The sequence below is a fragment of the Suillus subalutaceus genome (assembly GCF_016647625.1).
Source record: "Suillus subalutaceus strain FC151 chromosome Unknown DFJ58scaffold_25, whole genome shotgun sequence".
NCBI classification, from domain to species: domain Eukaryota; kingdom Fungi; phylum Basidiomycota; class Agaricomycetes; order Boletales; family Suillaceae; genus Suillus; species Suillus subalutaceus.
Window position 1 is genome coordinate 386,810 of NW_024540274.1, and position 18,653 is coordinate 405,462.

The 18,653-nt window shown below is 47.6% G+C and overlaps 6 protein-coding genes across 6 annotated transcripts; 4 read left to right on the top strand and 2 right to left on the bottom strand.

Moving 5' to 3' along the window:
* Window positions 1-59: 59 nt before the first annotated feature.
* On the top strand, window positions 60-4,201 carry DFJ58DRAFT_743957 (uncharacterized protein). The gene is made up of 11 exons (XM_041387285.1): window positions 60-183; window positions 243-545; window positions 602-883; window positions 934-1,271; window positions 1,323-1,578; window positions 1,626-2,095; window positions 2,145-2,344; window positions 2,395-2,879; window positions 2,929-3,044; window positions 3,095-3,662; window positions 3,720-4,201. Exons 1-11 carry the CDS (start codon window positions 157-159, stop codon window positions 3,948-3,950), a joined length of 3,276 nt encoding a protein of 1,091 aa, XP_041246627.1. The 5' UTR covers window positions 60-156; the 3' UTR covers window positions 3,951-4,201.
* A 3,509-nt stretch (window positions 4,202-7,710) lies between these two features.
* Window positions 7,711-11,126, bottom strand: DFJ58DRAFT_839350 (uncharacterized protein; the record flags this gene model as incomplete). Its single annotated transcript, XM_041392517.1, has 13 exons — window positions 7,711-8,459; window positions 8,513-8,567; window positions 8,612-8,828; window positions 8,886-9,078; window positions 9,162-9,235; window positions 9,296-9,323; window positions 9,484-9,544; window positions 9,597-9,618; window positions 9,802-9,842; window positions 9,884-10,179; window positions 10,493-10,737; window positions 10,783-10,975; window positions 11,030-11,126. The coding sequence occupies 13 exons, from the start codon at window positions 11,124-11,126 to the stop codon at window positions 7,711-7,713; spliced, it is 2,271 nt and encodes a 756-aa protein (XP_041246628.1).
* Window positions 11,127-11,712: 586 nt separating this feature from the next.
* Window positions 11,713-12,115, top strand: DFJ58DRAFT_656619 (uncharacterized protein; the record flags this gene model as incomplete). Its single annotated transcript, XM_041381927.1, has 2 exons — window positions 11,713-11,819; window positions 11,869-12,115. 2 exons carry the CDS (start codon window positions 11,713-11,715, stop codon window positions 12,113-12,115), a joined length of 354 nt encoding a protein of 117 aa, XP_041246629.1.
* A 550-nt stretch (window positions 12,116-12,665) lies between these two features.
* Window positions 12,666-13,383, bottom strand: DFJ58DRAFT_839352 (uncharacterized protein; the record flags this gene model as incomplete). Its single annotated transcript, XM_041392518.1, has 4 exons — window positions 12,666-12,685; window positions 12,823-13,133; window positions 13,255-13,299; window positions 13,352-13,383. 4 exons carry the CDS (start codon window positions 13,381-13,383, stop codon window positions 12,666-12,668), a joined length of 408 nt encoding a protein of 135 aa, XP_041246630.1.
* A 1,136-nt stretch (window positions 13,384-14,519) lies between these two features.
* Window positions 14,520-16,469, top strand: DFJ58DRAFT_700378 (uncharacterized protein; the record flags this gene model as incomplete). Its single annotated transcript, XM_041383572.1, has 5 exons — window positions 14,520-14,973; window positions 15,031-15,239; window positions 15,293-15,482; window positions 15,537-15,605; window positions 15,651-16,469. The coding sequence occupies 5 exons, from the start codon at window positions 14,520-14,522 to the stop codon at window positions 16,031-16,033; spliced, it is 1,305 nt and encodes a 434-aa protein (XP_041246631.1). The 3' UTR covers window positions 16,034-16,469.
* A 780-nt stretch (window positions 16,470-17,249) lies between these two features.
* DFJ58DRAFT_775356 (uncharacterized protein) lies at window positions 17,250-18,251 on the top strand (the record flags this gene model as incomplete). The annotated part of the gene is made up of 7 exons (XM_041389429.1): window positions 17,250-17,349; window positions 17,406-17,531; window positions 17,568-17,572; window positions 17,645-17,731; window positions 17,783-17,814; window positions 17,860-18,010; window positions 18,081-18,251. The coding sequence occupies 7 exons, from the start codon at window positions 17,250-17,252 to the stop codon at window positions 18,171-18,173; spliced, it is 594 nt and encodes a 197-aa protein (XP_041246632.1). The 3' UTR covers window positions 18,174-18,251.
* Window positions 18,252-18,653: the final 402 nt, after the last annotated feature.

Sequence of the window (18,653 nt, forward strand, 5' to 3'; positions counted from 1 at the left end):
AAACTTATGTAAGGTTGCAAGTGAGAAATTGGACGTATCGATCCGACAATTGAATGACTCGGGACTCCACTAATAAGTTACTGATCAATCATAATATCTATTATTACCACGATTCTGCGACTTACCAGTCACCAACTCCGGCGCTATACGCACACTATGGCGAATACCATGGAATTGGTCCAGGTTTGTTCCTCATCGTTCTATGTTAAATTCCCCTCGTTAACAAGGCGGACGCATAACAGACAGGCAAACGCGATCGTCTCATAGAGCTGGAAAAAAAGTATCAAACAAAATGGCAGGAGGATCGTATATTCGAAGTTAATGCCCCTTCACCCGACGAGCTGAAGGGCTTGTCACCGGCCCAAGTCCAGGACAAATACCCCAAGTGGTTTGGCAATTTCCCTTACCCATACATGAACGGCTCTTTACATCTAGGACACGCATTCACCATCTCGAAAATTGAATTTGCTGCCGGATATCAGAGACTATTAGGCAAGCGTGTCTTATTTCCTCATGGTTTGCATGCAACGGGCATGCCGATCAAGGTGACTGATCCCAGACTTTTGAAGATTGTTTATCTGATTTCTGATTTCTTGGACAGGCGGCTGCTGACAAGATAATTCGTGAGATGGAGATGTTCGGCCCCGATTTCGAACGATTCGACGAAGGCGTGCAAGACGATAAACCTATCAAAGCCGCGCCAGACGGCCCAGCTGTGCCTTCAGTAGCAGTCGGGAAAGCTACGAAGGGCAAGATTGCCGCAAAATCTACGGGCTTGACGTACCAGTTCCAAATCATGTTATCAATCGGCGTCCCACGTACAGAGGTCAAGAAATTTGCAGAACCCCATCACTGGCTGGAGCACTTCCCGCCGATCTGTAAGGTGCGCTAATCTCCACTTAAATTTCTAATGTTCTCATTTATGTACTACAGGAGGATAATAACGCTATGGGAAATCGTATCGATTGGAGACGTTCGTTTGTCACAACCGACCTGAACCCTTACTACGATTCCTTCGTTCGATGGCAAATGAATAAACTGCATGCACTGGGCAAAGTCAAGTTCGGGGAGCGATATACGATCTACAGCCCCAAAGATGGACAGCCTTGTATGGACCATGATCGGTCCGACGGTGAAGGTGTCAACCCCCAAGAGTACACTGGCATCAAGATGGAGGTTGTAGAATGGAGTCCAGCTGCGAAGGCCATTGAAGGCAAAGTCAATGGTCGGAAAGTATATTTAGTCGCTGCGACGTTGCGACCCGAAACCATGTAAGTATTTTTATTTTCATCTTAATCATCGTCTCTTAGTCCATCCCGCAGGTATGGTCAAACAAATTGCTTTGTGGGCACGTCCATAAAATATGGTGTCTTCGCGATCAATGATACAGAGGTATTTGTATGCACGTATCGTGCAGCTCGTAACATGGCTTTCCAAGGTCTGTCCCCTGAGCGCGGCCAGACTCAACAGCTGTTGGAGATAGATGGTGCGGCCTTGGTCGGCACAAAGATTAAAGCACCATTTGGATTAGCTCCTGAGGTGTATGTCTTGCCTATGGACAATGTATTGTCCACGAAGGTAAGTTGCTCATCATAGCTTCGTTGACCTTTTTGACATTATCTTAGGGTACTGGTGTCGTCACTTCTGTACCGTCAGATTCTCCCGATGATTTCGCAACCATCAGCGATCTGCGCAAGAAACCCGAATTCTACAAGATCCATCGCGATTGGGTTTCCGTCGATCCGATCCCGGTGCTGACGACTCCGACCTATGGCGAGCTGACTGCGCCCCGCTTGGTTGAGAAGCTGAAGATTCAGTCACAAAAAGACGTCAAGCAGCTGGCAGAGGCGAAGGAAATCGCGTACAAGGAAGGTTTCTACAGTGGAGTGATGTTGGTCGGCGAGTTCAAGGGTCTGTCTGTTCAAGAGGCAAAGCCCAAAGTGCGCGCAAGCATGATCGAACAAGGATTGGCTTTCGCATATGCCGAACCCGAGAACCCTGTCATCTCGCGCAGCGCGGATGAATGCGTTGTCGCCCTGATGGACCAGTGGTATATGGATTACGGTGAACCTGTCTGGAGATCACAAGCCGAGAGGTTCATATTTCGTGTCTCTTCTTTTATTTTGCTTACCATTGGACTTCAGGTTACTGGCAAAGATGGAGACATGGACGGTCGAGACTCGGAACTTGTTCGAGGCCACCTTAGCATGGCTGAATCAGTGGGCGTGTGCTCGGACATACGGCCTGGGGTCCAAATTGCCTTGGGATCCCCAGTTTATGGTCGAAAGCTTAAGTGATTCAACTATCTACATGGCGTACTACACTGTTGCGCATTTGTTGCACGGTAAGTGTTTAGAACGACCTTTTATCATCTCGCTGACCACATTCACTTAGATGGTGACATATTTGGTCGAACACCGGGGCCTCTGGGCGTCAGCGCCGAGCAGATGACGGACGAGGCCTGGGAATATGTCTTCTGCAACGGAGCGTGGCCAAACCCAGAGCCGTTCCCAAGGGAAAAAGCCGACGCGTTGAAGCACGAATTTAATTACTTCTACCCTTTCGATATGCGTTCCTCCGGCAAAGACTTGGTCCAGAATAACCTGACGTTCTTGCTTTACAACCACGCCGCCATCTTTCCTGAAGACAAGTGGCCCAAGGGCATCCGCACGAACGGACATCTGATGCTGAACGGCAAGAAGATGTCGAAGAGCACGGGCAACTCACTGACGCTGAGGGAAGGCGTACTGAAGTTTGGTGCTGATGCAATGCGTTTGTCGTTGGCAGATGCTGGTGATGGTGTAGAAGATGCTAACTTCGATGAAAAAACTGCTAATGCAAACATCCTGCGCTTGCATACGTTGATGACCTGGTGTGAGGTATGCGATTTTCGCTCTCTACTAGACGATGTACTAACGACTTCTTTAGGAAATATTCAAGGACGAGTCTAACCTACGTACTGGTCCCAAGAACTCCTACCATGATCGCGTGTTCGAGGAGGAGATTGTCGACCTGATTAACATTACGAAGAGTCACTACGACGCGTGAGTACCATCCAATAGCTCTTTATCGTGGTCTCATTTGTCTATATTAGAACCGCTTTCAAGGACGCTCTGAAGTTCGGCTTCTACGAGCTGCAGAGCGCCCGTGACTGGTACCGAGAAGTCACCGCCGAAATAGGGATGCACGCAGACTTGGTCAAATATTGGATCCGCGTTGCCACCTTGATGATCACACCCTTTGCTCCTCACTTTGCGGAGCATATCTGGACGGAGGTGTTGAAGGAGCCTCGTTCTGTCCAGCTAGCCATGTGGCCAGACCCAGAGCGTACCGCAGACAGGTCGATTGTTGAGACCGGCGTGTACATGCGTGGAACGCTGAAGACGATCCGTGATGCTGAGCTTACGCTGTTGAAGAGGTTGCAGAAGGGCAAGAAAGGCAAGGGCGGGGAAGATGCGCTGTTCGACCCCAAGAAACCCAAGGCCGTCCGGATTTATGTTGCGACCAAGTTCCCTGAGTGGCAGGAGACGTGCGTGCAGGCTGTCAAGGATTCGTATTCAAGCTCGGATGATAAGGTCGACGACGCGAAAGTGCGCGATATCCTGATAGAGCGAGGGTTGATCAAGGACAAGCGCGCTATGCCGTTCATCCAAGCGTTCAAGGTGAGGGACATATGATTAGCACCCTCTTTTATTGGCTCATCTCATCTGGGAACGCAGAAACGAATGTCAGAAATTGGTGTCGATGCTGCGTTCCGGAGAACATTGTTGTTCTCCGAGTCTGAGATTTTGAAGGAGTTGCTGCCGTATCTGAAAAAGTCTTTGAGCTTGGAAGATGTGGAAGTCTGCTCTGTTGAAGAGGCATTGCAAAGAGAGGGTCATGGTTTTACGCGCACCATCATAGAGTCCTCCGAACCTGGAAGCCCTGCTTTCGAGTATCGCAACGTATAGAGCTGTGTAGAGCTCCTCCATTTGTTCACAAAATACCATCATCGCAATGTACTTACAGGTCAATTGTAGTTTCGTCACGGTTGTAACGACGTAGTCATCAGGGAGGACATCTACTCTTGGGTCGGATGGTGTGCATGTTAGTCATGATCATGCTATCAATCGTGACAGCGCTGGTGCCAGCCCAGGACTCGCTTGTGACTTATCCCTGACATGTTTTGTGTCCATCGAATTAAACGCAAACTAGTTTTTTTAGCGGGAATTTTGCGTTGGCAAATGTCTGCTAATCCCACGTACGTGATCCTACTGTAAATGCATGATTTTCTTCGACTCGTAGATGTCCATCTTGACCAGTCTTCCTAGGATCGATCATCGGTGAGTTGGTGAGAAACGTACAATCCAGATACTTTTAAATTTTGGGGTAGATAAGACTGGGGTATGTACACAAAAAGTGGGGTCGTAACAAGTATGGTGCGAAACAGTCCGCAAAAGCACTCCGTACAGAAGAGAGACATATGGAGCAACAAACAGAGATTCAGCAGATAACTTTATCATTGATGTGAGGTGGGACGACCACAACTAAAGAACAATCCGCAACACCTAACTTCACAGGAAACTTCTCCCAGCCCATCACTTGCTCCTTGCGTTACCGTCGGCCGTCCTTGAGACACTTGTGTCTTCGACACAGCTTGAGGTTGACCTGGTTGCGCTGAACTGCCGGCTTCATTGTCATTCTTAGGTTGCATGGCTGCAGCCAATTCTGCCGCAGTGGGAGGGGAAATGGCAATTCTCTGCAAACGGATTAATTTCAATGACATCAAAAAGGAGGATTGGAAGACACTTACACTTTTCTTTTGACCGGCAGCTACATCGACGGTGGGTATAGAGCTTCCTACTGGAAATAAGTTGAAATTCCAACGCCGGGGCTGCTGTGGTATTGACTGTGGCACATTTGCATGCCGAATGCTGAAGCGCAGCGAGCCGAGCAAATTACGCCAACGAAGGGCAGACGATGAGTTCGCAGGGGAAGTTGCGTGACTACGCGTGGGATCGGTATCAGTGTCCCAGAAGTCCTTGCCCTGTATCAGTGTCAGACTTACAAGAACACAGTACCGAAAATTATACTGACATATGTCGCCAAGCCTTTGTTGTTGGGGTGCTGCTAGGAGACGAATAAGCAAAGGATGAGGTTGATTGCAATGGATTGGCGTACATGTCTCAGTCGAGCCGGACGTCCCTAGTAAAAAGTGAGATACAGCGCGAATGGGAAGCACAGACAACTTGCCTTGAGATTCACATAGGGTTCTGCATTGCTCTCGTCAGCACTCTGTATGTATCAAAGTCAGCTTAGACAAGATACCAACAACACGTAAGCACGCTCACATTATCATCATAACCCTGCTGTTTCAGCGCCGCCTCCATGCTCCATACATAGATCTTTGTATCCAATCCACCACTGACAATATACTTTCCATCAGGGGAAATGGTAAGAGCCAAGACTCCGTTGTCGTGCAAGAGCGGGTCTCCGACTGGCTGATTGGTCTCGAGATCCCAGATGCGGACTGAGCAGTCACCTGATGCACTGACAAGATGACGTTCATCAGGGGAAAGACAGAGGGATTCGACGGCATAGGTATGACCTCGAAAAACAATAAGCTCCTTCCCATCAATTGACCCCCATTTTCGGATGGTGTTATCATACGACGCGGAAAAAAAGTGTGCACCATCCTTGGACCAACACAGCGACATCACATCGTGGTCATGGCCCTTGATCTCCATGAGCAACTTCCCGTCCTTCGACCACACGCAGACCGACTTGTCCCCCCCGCCGCTGATGAATTTGTTGTCTTGTGGAGAGTATTTCACAGCATAAACATAACCATGACTGGTCTCTATCGGTCGTGCAATTTTTTGGCCAGTATCCGGATTCCAACGTCGTATGGTCCCGTCTTCCGATCCACTTGCTATCTCCAGGGCATTGGGAGACCAATTAAGGCAGGTCACTGAACGGTCATGTCCCTCCCATGGATCGCCAACCATCCTCCCCTCCTCTATATTCCACAGCCGTAGCCTACCATCTGCGCTTCCAGATACGACCAATGTTTCGTCTGGAGACATTGCCATTGAGACTACCTCTTGGTCACTATTCCAGGGCCTCCCCGCTGGCTCTCCGTTTCTTGTCCACTGACGAATTGAACCATCATCCGACGTGCTTGTTAAAATGCAACTAGCGCCCGAACAGGTAATGTCCCGGATAATTTTGGAATGGCCCTCAATGACGCACTCCGGCATCAAGCTCCCTGGTGCACGTTCTGGCATTGGTTTCTTCCACGATGTGGTCCAGGTATTGTGGTTGATGAAGTACGACCGACCGAATGGTGAGATGTGCCATTCACATCCATGAACGAGTTGTCCGGGAGAATCTATGTTTCACCATGAGTTCCGCACTCCTAGTGGTACATTCTTCGCTGACCTAGTCGCACTCCTGGTAGAGGCCGGTTCCTGGAAGCCATCATGAGTGCATCATCCTGATATGAAACTGAACCATCGAGTTCCTTGTACTGCCACCACTGAGGAGGAGACGCTTCGTCCCCGCCTGTTTCTCATGTAGTAAGTTGGAAGGCATCACAACACGGTTACTCGCCTTCCCAAAGTGCATCCTGGCGGTACTGTGCACCATAGCGTGGCGGATTCAGACGTCCCTGCCTGCTGCCACTGACCGGATCGGGTGTCGGACTCAGTCGATTCGGGCCATATGCCCGGCGAGGATACATTCTCTCTCGTCCCGCTCGCCTCTTGATCGCAAGATCGGGTTCTGGCGAATCTAGTTCCAGACGTGTTGCATTTCGTATTTGTTTCGCTTGTGCATAAATTCTTGGTTTTCCCTTCCCCATGACGCTGATTAAGAAAGTTTTGGGACGAAACAGCAGATAATATGCAAACTGAAGAACGGCGAGAGATGGTGGAAGTAATGAAGAAACCTGCGCTGTACATGCTGTATTGCAGGCATATTTTCATCCATGGCAGTGTTTCGAATGTTGGGGCAGTTCTACAATAGACTTCCGTATATTCGTCAGCGAGCGTCAAGATATGACTGGAAGATTGAATAGAAAGCCCATTGCAATTCTTGTAATTCAGCGGTAGTATATGACACATATAGTCACGTCAGTTCTGGGCACACCGTGATAACTTGTGGACACGACGACAAGGTTAATCTTGACTTTGACGGTCCTCTACTTAGTAATGGCCTAATATTGGCGGGTGCCGGTGATGCCATCGAGTGTTAGAAGATGGCGTTGTTGTAGGTCAATTTGTGACTCAGCATACACGTGAAAGAAGCCACAGCAATATTAATGTCACCTGTATGCATACAGCCTCACACAGCTGTACATGTACACCACTACACCTGTGACTCCCACGTATTGCCTCTAATTAGACGTGATTATAGATAGGGCTAACACGTCTAAAACGACAGAGTTCCAGCGTTTCCAAGCCTCCTTCAATAACTCTTGGATAAAGAGTGACTTATAATAACAGCAAGCAACTTGAACTGTGGCCTAGCTAGGTAAGCCAGCGTGGGACGTCGGCGTTAACGTAGGTAATGTTCCTGGCATCGGCTATCTTGCGCCTGCCGTGTGAACCTTCGTGCTCGCTGTCATACACGACGAGCTCGATAAATCAAACATATCGGAGGCGCGTTTTGATACTTAACAGTAAGCATAATAAAAGAAGTGCGTTGCAACAGTATGACGGATAAACTAGACTACTCCTCTACTTCACCATTGTCAACAACCTGGAGCTGTGAGAAGTCAGCGGTGATGGTGATAATGTCCTGCAAACTCCTCGAGGCTTCTTCTGCGACCTCCTCTGCGATCTCCTCCTCATCTAAATCCTCTTGAGTATCCGCACCTATAGGGGATGAAGGGTTGTGTGCAGGTATATGGGCAGCAAACACGTTGGCGGGAATCAGAGGATCTGGCATGCTGGCACTCTCCCCGATACCGGTGCAAGCACTTAGACCAGGGACGAGTGTACCATTGAAGCCGGGAAGCTTTGAGATATCATTGAGCCGCTTGATATGGCGGGAGTTGAACCGGCCACGAATGTTCCGATGTATAGCGATTGATGGGCAAGGGCAGGGGTTAGCAACTGTGAGTCGATCTTCGCACACCCGCAAATACTTATCTTCATCTCGTATATATGTCACTAGACAGCGAACCTCGATATTCAGAACGACAAATCTCCTCGCGTGCTCGACACATTTAAAATAAAGATCCATCCCACTCCGAGCTGCTGGTGATGACCAAGGTAATTGAGAGACATCGGAGCGCGTCTTTCGTAGCAGCTCGAAGTCAGCGAGGAAAGGCGTACTCGACAACATCCTCCCACTTGAGTATTTGCCGGGGAGGGTACACCGCACTGGCAAGGTTGTTGTATGTGTTGAGGGCGGACACTGATGGCGGGCAGAGCGCGTCTGCAAGGCCCTCGCAATATGTTTTCGCAGTTTGTAACCTTGAAACATAGATAGAGTTAGCTGAAACAAGCCAAACTAGACTCAAACTCACCTGTCCCCGCCCTATTCATCTTCGCAAGTTCGAAAAATGCGAGCCACGACCAAACCTTCACAAACGGTCCAAGGCACGTTGATACTTTCTATTAGCTACGAGTCTCCCTGCCTTCTGCCATTCTTCATCTTCTGGAACCCAGCGAGCGATGATACCGAGTTTGCATTCTAATAACTGAACCAACTTCAGGTTTCTCTCATAGTCCTCGAGAGCGTGGCGCCGCGTGCTTTCAACCTTGCGTGTGTTTCCAATGTCTGCGCCGTATGATGGAGTATTGTGCGTTCCGAACATGTTCATTCCTGCGTCAAGAGCAACTCTGTTTTTTGGGGGCTTCAGTAACTACGAGATACATACACCAAAAGGTAAAACTTACTTGCTTGCACTAAGATTGACTAATCTCTGCCAGTACTCCATTTGAAGTGTCTCTTCTTCAGGCTCTCGTGTTAGACCCTTAAGGTAGATTTTCTCGTCTTCGAGCCAACATTCAAAGACGCTCTCGTCTTCGACTTTGAGCTCTTGCATAACCTTCGGTAGGACAGCTTCGCCATTGGCGATGATCTCGAGAGCTTGTTGTAGTTACCATGCAAGAAATTTGCTAGCCAACCAATAGTTATGTCAGCGAGCGCTTATGATAAACAGAACAACATACAAAGATTGCCATATACCTCGAGCTCGTCGTTATGCTCGAAATATGAATCGATAGCCTGTTGACGATGGAAAACGCTAGTATAGAAACGTAGAGAGCCGATGCAAGGGAGTTTGACTTGGAGAACGTCCGCTCACAAGTCTCCAGATCTTCGATACCAATTGCCTTGATTGTAAGTTGTTAATGAAAAAAGCTGACATAACCGCCTGTGCGCATGTCCGTGAAACGCGCCAACCAGGCAACTATGACGTAATGAGCGCGCCAGGGGACCAAGAGAGCTGTTGTCAAGAGTAGTCTGAAACTGACAGCCGATGTCATAGCCCACCGCCCAAATCGTCGCCAAATGCATCTAGCAGCTTGGCAACAATAGCCAAGGGGTATTTGCACTGTTAGAATACCTGTTAGAAATATAAAACAAAAAGACTAAGTACTACTCACCGCTCCCCGCTCTGCACCATGTCTGCGATAAGTAAACAAAAGCCGTGGCGGCATACGGCGACGAAGACACCAGTTTCGTCATAAATACCCCAAGCTTTTTTTGTCTTCGCATCGTCCATATTTTTCCACCGGCCTTCGCATGAGTTCTCTGCCAGACTCTGACTGTGTTAGTTGTCTCTACAAAAGGTACGCATCAATTACTCACATTGGCTCCCGTATCACATGGCGTATCCTGTGCAAACTGCTCTACAAAGTTACGAGATAGGTTAACGGTCACTAACGAGTACCTGGCCAGTGGGAAGTTCGGACGATAGACCAAGAGAGTCATCGTCGTCATCAAGCGAGCGTCGCAGAATTCGTTTCAATGAGTCGTTCCCGTCCATAGCATAGAGAATCTTGAAGTGTAGCTTCTCTTCGTCAGTTAGCGTGTAAGTGCATGCAGGGCAATGCATGTTTGAGGCGCCAGTCAGGCGAGTCGCGTCGGAGGGATTTGTTGATGAGCGAGGCCACAACCCGTCTGATTTGAAGATATATGTCAAGTGCAATTGAAAATTGATGTGAGATGTTGCCGATGGAATTCCACCTGTAGTATGTGTATGTGTTTTAGCATGGAGCACAATAGAACTTAAAATCGTACCCCGTGTAAATCGGCATATCGTTTTGACAAAGGCTTGGATTGACAAGTGAGGGTTCCTGAGGTGCGCCACCCGATATAACTCAAGGGCTTCTAATGTTATGCCCGCCACCGGTGATATCGGGGAGCAGGGCATGACGCCTTGACGAACAAGTGCAGAAGCAATTGTACGGTCCGTCGATGATATTTTCAGTACAAATTTCTCAGCAACTTTTACAAATGATGTGATAAACACAAACACCGAAACTAGCAAGTAACTCACAGAACGCGTCTACTACTGTCACTGGCCATTGGCCACCATTCAAATCGGTCACCTCAGTCTCTTCGCTGCGTAGGCGATCATAAAAACTCTTGAAGCCCTTTTGTGATTTCTCCAGGCTCCATATAAGGTATGATTCGCTCATTATTTGTATTTGCTCGTTGAAAGCAAGATTTCTTCGCAGAACACGATCACGCCGTGTGCGATTGTCGACACGTTGAACCCTGTGAGCACCATCTTGATCCTTTCTGATGTGCGTGTCAGTTGCTGACTATCTGCTAACATGCACTCACAATTTCCAGACCTCACCCAGAACACCTCTCGCCAGGTCTCTGAACTCTCCGCCAGCGTGGCTAATGGGGAGTGCATCAGTACCATCCCAGATGTCGCCGAGATTGAAATCATCGGAGTCCTCAGCAATGTTAGGTGGGTTAGTTGGTGGGTCTCTGAGAGCTTCCAGAGCTTGGCGCTCCTCGGTTGTCATTGCTATAAACCAGGTTAGTGTTCTGGTTGTTTTTTGAGCACTTGGACCAGGCTTACCTTGTAGGCGAGTCTCCCGCCGCTGTTTACAGCTGGCTGCTTGCAGAACCAACACTCTATGTTTGATCACCTTCGATACACGGTTAGTGGAGCCCATCCTTATCTCGCGAGGAGCCTATGTGGCGGATAGACCGCAAAGACAGGTTAGTGCGAACTCGTTGTGTCTGACGTCCTCCTGGATTCCGCATTTTTTTTCTTTCATACAAGCCAGCTATGGGTACATTTTTTGCACATTGAGCTGTGTGTGACTAATCATAAACGTTATTAGTGCACATTTCCATCAATTCCCCCTCATTCAATTAACCATTTCCTTAAGTGTCTTATATCCACCATGTCACGCACTCCCTCACCATCCATTTTCTTGCCACGATGATCACGTCCGGGACTTATGTCAGTTGGTTGAAAGCTTAACCGTATCAGGTGGGTCGCAGGTCTATATCATCTGACAATCACCCGCATGCTCACGCTCTCAAACAGGTTCATCGTTGGATACTATTAGCTGGAAGCGCAAGACTGTTGAAGAGAGTATCACCCTTTCCAAAGCATCACACACCAACTCCTCGCATGTCAATCAAACCATCCCAAACTCCGATCTATCTACTAGCTCCCGCGCACAAGACCATCTGCCGCCTTCGAGTTCATCATCACATGCGCAACATTCTACGAATGTCGCACTTCTTCCAATGCAGGTACCAAAACCTAGCGATATCGCACCCCCACATGCTGGTTTAGAACCTGAAGGGTTCTGGTTAATTACCGTCGGCCAAGAAGTAGGCATCTTCTATCACTGGTAAGCATTGCCGACCTCTCACTTATAATAATATTGACACTCATATAAGGGCTGACGTGGCTGAACGCACCAACTTTGTGAGCGGTAACGTTCAGAAGCGGTACCCCTCGTTCCAGAAGGCACTCGAGGTATATACAGTACAATATAATGAAGGTAGAGTACGAGCAGTACCAACCCCGGGTGGCCCTTTCTGGCTGCCTGCATCCCCACCTTCCCCCTCTTGGTCCGCTGACTCGGATGACTTGTGGTCGCAGGTAGACGACTTATCGGAGACAATGACACACTATGAACTTTAGATACCTTCGTAGTAGTTCACTATCTCAGCCGTGTACATATACATGACTTGCTTGTAATTCCTTAGCAATGGAATCTTTATGCTCGGATCACAAAATGTGCTAGCTACTATGCGTGATTACAAAATTGATGCAGATGTGCAACTGTGATTGAACGACATTGGACTGCATAGTTGCATTACCTTAATAGTCTGCATGTATCCCGCAAGTGTAATTAGCGATTAGCCAGTGATATACAAGAGTCATAGTCCTAAATCGAGGTCCACTGCACTCACCACACATTCAGTATAACAGATGACCTAACCTTGGACGCAGTTGGTGGTTTAGAATTCTATGGTAGTGCAACATGCTAGAGATACAATGACATTCGCTATGTGTTCGCCATCAATTCGCCATGCGTTTGATATCAATTCACTATGTGTTCGCTATAATGTAAGGATTCTGGTATGTGTTCACCATCAATTCGCTATGTTTGATATCAATTCGCTATGGATTCACTATAATCGCTCGACATATCATATAGTCAAACTACTTATTTTTACTGTTAGCTACCTTAACTTCGAAGAATTTGACCTCCAAAACAATACAAATGAGCAAATCATGCAGTAGAATAATATCATGTTTGAGGCGCTCCCTGCAATACGGGCAGCTGGTATGTACAATGTTTTGCACACATTCGAGAAGTCCCCTCCCCTCACAAGCATGCGCACCACATTCGTCAAGAAAAATGATAGTCTCTAGTCCTCCCTTCTTTTGCGCACCTTTGAGTAGGTTTTCATACGCATCATCCCATGCATGTTCAGACTTCCGGGCCCATCCCTTTTGCCACTGGTTGGCCATGTTCTCAATGTCTTGCAGGGTTGGCGTGTCGCAGGAACAGGGAAAGTCATTCTCCATAGTCAGTAGAGATCCATCATCGACCTCAGGAGTGATATCGCGAGAATTGAGACCGTCGAGCACGGGCGAACTGACCAAAGGGATGTGTATAGTTGGCTCTGCAGGGGCATGTATTTTTTTAAGGCTATGAGTGCAGTCAGCAAGAGTAAGAGACGGAATAAACAAAAGTGATTTGACCTGGCCCGCTTGCTGAAAAAATGTATTTAAGCACGAAATTTTGATTTGAGAATGAGAGCCGGACTGACCTCGCCATCCGAACGCGTGCCTTTGCATTTTGCGTGTCTCGAACTCTGAAATAGCAGGGAAGTACAATCTCAGTGTCAGTCAAAGGCGAAAGCTTACCCTGGCTTCTCAAGCCAACGCTTGGTAGCCATGCGCTGCCTGCTCAGAGTAACAGCAGGATTAGCCTTAGAATGTATGTGAATATTATACAACTGTGAGCAGACTGTGAGTCCCAAAATCGAGACTTACCATAGATTTGAGGGGAAAAAAACGGTTCGTGAGATTTTCCTTGATCTGATATTAATGCCCTTACCTTGGGATTCCCCCTCGTACATTATGTAGAATGTTAATGAGACAGCGATCACCCCCATTGAATCAATGTCATACGTGGAACTATCCGGGACCGAACACCATCAGGATTCAAGTCAGGATCGCGACAAGGTCATCCCAGCAGAGATGTGCATTATCGCCCTCGATCAACGTTATACACTACTGGTATACAAGTTGGACCAAGGGATTGCGACAAGGTCATCCCAGCAGAGATGTGTGTTATCGCTCCCAATCAACATTATACACCATTGGTATTCAAGTTGGATCAAGGGATTGTGACAAGGTCATCCCAGCAGAGATGTGTGTTATCGCCCCCAATCAATGTTATACACCATCGGCATTCAAGTTGGATCAAGGGATTGCGACAAGGTCATCCCAGCAGAGATGTCCCCCATCAGAAAACTTCCTCCCGAAATTACAAAGTTGCCGCTGTGCAACCGAGGAAGCTGACAACAACCCCATCTGAATGTTCCAGACCTCGTCCTACTCCATTGGCGTGATTCTTAGGTTCTCAAGGCAAGCATTTTTTCTATTCGAGTTGTTCTATTATTGACTCTGATATGCTTTTTTGTAGGGTTTCAATGATCGACTGCCATGGCGTCATCGATCCCATAGGTATGCTTTTCAGGTTCCTGAAGCAAGCACATTGTTTTTTTAATCGCATCCCCACAACGACACTCCCTCCTACCCACACAGACAACTATGAGCTACATTTTCTCTGAAGATGACTTTAATACCAATGGAAATTTCATCAACGGCGGAGGACCTGAATATCTCGCAGGGTTGCTCAATGAAAATGAAGGTGCAGTGTTATTTATGTGCATCTCCCACTCTTTGTATTGACCTTTGAAAAAAACAGGATCGAGCCATACACCCCAACTTTGGCACGGTATCGATTGGGAAGACCCATCATTATACTCGATGCCACTGACAAGTGATGAGTTAGCATTCCTCAATGATGGCCCGGCCCTTCCACAGCCTCCTACTCCCGTCATCTCTCATTTTTCACCTGACGCACGTGAACTCACACCTTCCTCTCGCGCAATCGCCTGGTGGTGAAGAGTCATTGTCAGAGCCCCTCCGTGATGCAAATTCATCCACCTGGGCAGCGCGAAACCCAACACGTCCCATGATCCATCGCCGGACCCCACCGCCTCGGCTATCAGATGCCCAGAAGGCCTCTCGGAAAATCAAGAAAGACCAGAGGACAGAAATTACGAAGCATCTACACGATGCTGTTGCCAAACATCTGCAAGAACAGAAAAACGGAGTTGAATTGCTCTCACTCGCTCACAATGTTACTCCCAAACAGATCAACGACATAATCAGTCATCAGACCAAGTATTGCACGGCGCGCAAGGTTCACCTCAATAACGCCTTAATTCATGCCAAAGCTAAGGAAATGAACAGCGGTACGCAAAATTCCTTTGCTTGCTCTTGTTCTCATACTCATATTCTGTTGCAACAAGGCCAGCCTAATGGCCTTCGGTACACATTGGTCGAGCTGCGCGAGATGGTTGCTCAGGACCCCCAGATGCAAGATTTGACGAAGGGTGAAAAGGCCACTTATATAGCTGCTCTCAGTCAACACCGTGAACAAAAGGTAAGTAGCGTGCGAGCAAATAACATGGCTACTGCGCGAGATGTTTTAGTCACGACGGAAAGGGTGGTCAAGGAGGTGAGCTCTCCGCCTGTCACATGTATTCTACTGAACTTATTTTCACTTCGAAGCTCGATGATTTGCGTATTCGCACAGGCACCTACGGGACTCTATTTGTCGTTCGGGGTCACATTAATGACACTATTCAAAGCACAATGCACGGTACTGACAATTCTGAAGACTTCTGGGAGGACGTTTACGACTCTCCAATGGCTGATTTTCTCCGACAATACGAACAATGGGCCTGCACGCAGAATCAAAGTAAGTCATCTGGCTCCTCACAGTGATATCTTATTCTTATTCAGTCTTTTTCAGATCTCAATGAACGAGACTCTTTGGAAACAGTCCGCAAGCAAGCTCGAAAATTGATTGTCCGAGGACTGGGTATGTGACAGTAGTGTGCATGAGTGCTGTCTGACATCTTTACAGTTGCAATGACTGGCAAAAGAGACATCACGATGAACTACAACAACTACGAGACGGCGATTATCGAAACGTATGCGGTCAAGCTAGTAGGATGGCCCCAGGGTATCAAATTTACCAGTCCCTCAAACATCGGGACAGTCGGTGAAATTCGCAAGCTCCGCGATGCGCTCAAGGACCAAACATGTTACTGGGCTGCTCTCACTCCAGCCGAAGTCAAGGTTCACAGTGCTGAACTTGATGCGCGGTTCGGCGGGGCAAGTTGTTCGGCAGCCACGCAAGAAGCGCTCCGATGCTGGAATCACTCGCAAGCGCAAGGCTCCACCTACCACAGGACAGGCACACAAAGAGAACAGAAGGCCGTCAAAGAAGGTGAAAAAGAATACTAGTGCCCAGCATCGTGAGGCCCCTAAAAGTGCGGAGTTCATTGAGTCGTCTGATGAGGAAGAGGACGAGGGCGAGTAGTACACCCTGCTACTCTTTTATGTATATTCTGAGGATCTGTACATATCTGAATGATTAGTAGCTGTCACTGTAAAAAACGCGCCACCAATGTGTAAAAACGCGCTGTCAATATGCATGGTTTAAGGAGCTCGTCGTGTACGACGGTGGGCACGAAGGTTCACATGGCGGGAGCATGATAGCCGAAGCCAGGAACATTAATGCCGACGTCCCGCTTAGTTACCTAGAACTACTGTTATTATAAGTCACTCTTTATCCAAGAGTTATTGAAGGAGGCTTGGAAACGCTGGAACTCTGTCGTTTTAGACGTGCTAGCCCTATCTATAATCACGTCTAATTAGAGGCAATACGTGGGAGTCACAGGTGTGCATAATACCATCGAAGAACGTTGCAACTTGCAAGTGGCAAGCGAGCATGGAAGTACTAGGGCGTAGTTCGTACTAGTTTGGGTAACAGGCGAGCAGTGGTGGCCAAATCAAGATGGGCCCGCCTCGACCGCATTTCAGTTACGTTAGTGCATATGAAGCAATAATAAAATTATTAACTGGCGGCTAAAGTTGAAGATGTCCTCGAGACCGGGTTCAAACTACACTGGCGGCTGGCCGTGGGAAAAGTGCCAGTAAAGTGAATTTGAGTATCACACTCAACCACTCAACGTCGCACTTCAAATTTCAGATTCAATAACAGGAGGCCAGCGGTTCGTTTTTGCACCCAATCAAGTCTGGAACTTTCATATGTTACAGCTATTCTAGGCTAACCCTTGCTGCAACAAACCATCTTGGTAGCGCTGACTTCGTGAAGTGAAATGAAGCGCACTTCGACTAACTTTGTTTACAACGAAGTCTACTGAAGTGTATCTAATTTTTGCTTCGATTCGCTTCAGCTTGCTTCGCGGCAACAATGCATAGTAAGAGTAATGATGGGAACTATTTTAAGCAATCATTTAACAATTGGACTCGCGTGTTCCTATCTATACATCCACGAGTTCAGCAAACGGAGTTCCCCTAGGGTCATGGCTAAAGATTCCTTACAGTACTCTCTGTCGATGCAGTTGACAACCATGACGAGGAGAATTCACTTGGTGATGCAGAAAGGTTCCGTACTGAGCCTCGTCCCAAGTTGCATATCCTTCGCGTGTGGCCTATGCTGAGCCATGGCGCGTTGATATGCACATCAATGCTCTTTTTCGCGTTATGGATGGACACACCTTCTCCACACCTGCATGACGATATTCCTGTATACTGTGAGTGAACAGACATCCTCGGACAGTTAACGTATAGCGTTGATGATGTGTCACAGCTCCAGCAATTGGTGCTGTTGAGTCCGTGATCGTAAGATTCAATGGAACACTCGACTTTCCTTCCATCTATCGTGGCCCTCCTTCCCCAGAAATTGATGCCGCTTGGGCCAGGATCGCTCACGATGGTGCGTCGTCCAATTTTTTTTTGTCATCTTAATTAGTAATTGTTCACGTCCATGAAACCTCAGTGCTACCACTCGAATGTCGCTTGAGGAAATTCTCAAAGCCGGCGAAGTAGATTCACCTTCCAAGGTCAAAATATCCACCCAAATTTGGTGGGGGTTTCATGGTATCCATGGAAGCCCCTCACCAACTCCATTGTCTAGTAAGTTATACTACACCGAAAGTCTAGTCGTTCTTGCCTCACGTTTCGTAGAATTTACTTCGCAAAGCCTCGTGGCCCGAGTAGTATTACGGATCCACAGAAAACTTCGTTCCAGGACACGCCCAAAGTATTCCGCATGTATCTTGGTACATTGTTTTTTTATTGATGTACCTCCTGCTTATCATATACACAGATCATTGCATTGAAATGATCAGGCAGAATATCATGTGTAATGTCGACGTGATGATGATAACATGGGACTGGGTTCAAGGACACAAAGTCCCATTCCCTAATTTCAACACCCGCCACCAATGCAGGAACTACGAGAAAATTGGATTGGGCTGTCAAGCACGCTGTTCATATCGATAAATCCGAGGTCACTCGCTTCGAAGATACGGTTGACCTTCCCCTACCCTCCGATCTGATGCACCATAACGTATAAGGAATATCGTGCTGCTCACTCACTACATACTACATTTACGAGTATCTTGCAAGAACGACAATAATTAAGAGCTTAGTCTGTATTTAGTGCCATCAATGACATAGGAACATATCGTTTCGGCCACGGGATATGATGTTTGTTCTCGTCTGGAGTCGCTAGGCTGAAAAGGGGACTTATCTAGTACGTCAGGTAGCGGGGGCCCTGTCACACAGCTAACTCTTCCGAGTCGTGAACATATATAGATCTTGATAACAACAATTGCACAATTTGCAATGAATTCGGCTCCAAGATCTGCTTCTGATTGCAGGGGTAAACCTTTTGTGATGCGGAGAACTTGATGGGGAAACCTCTAGCTAGGCTCTAATAGGTCAACTTCATAATTGATGGTGACTCGAAATCATTAGTTACCGGTGTCCCATGGAAGTAAATCATAGCCGTGTCAATTCCGTTGAAAGATATATGAAGACTGTTTCATATTGT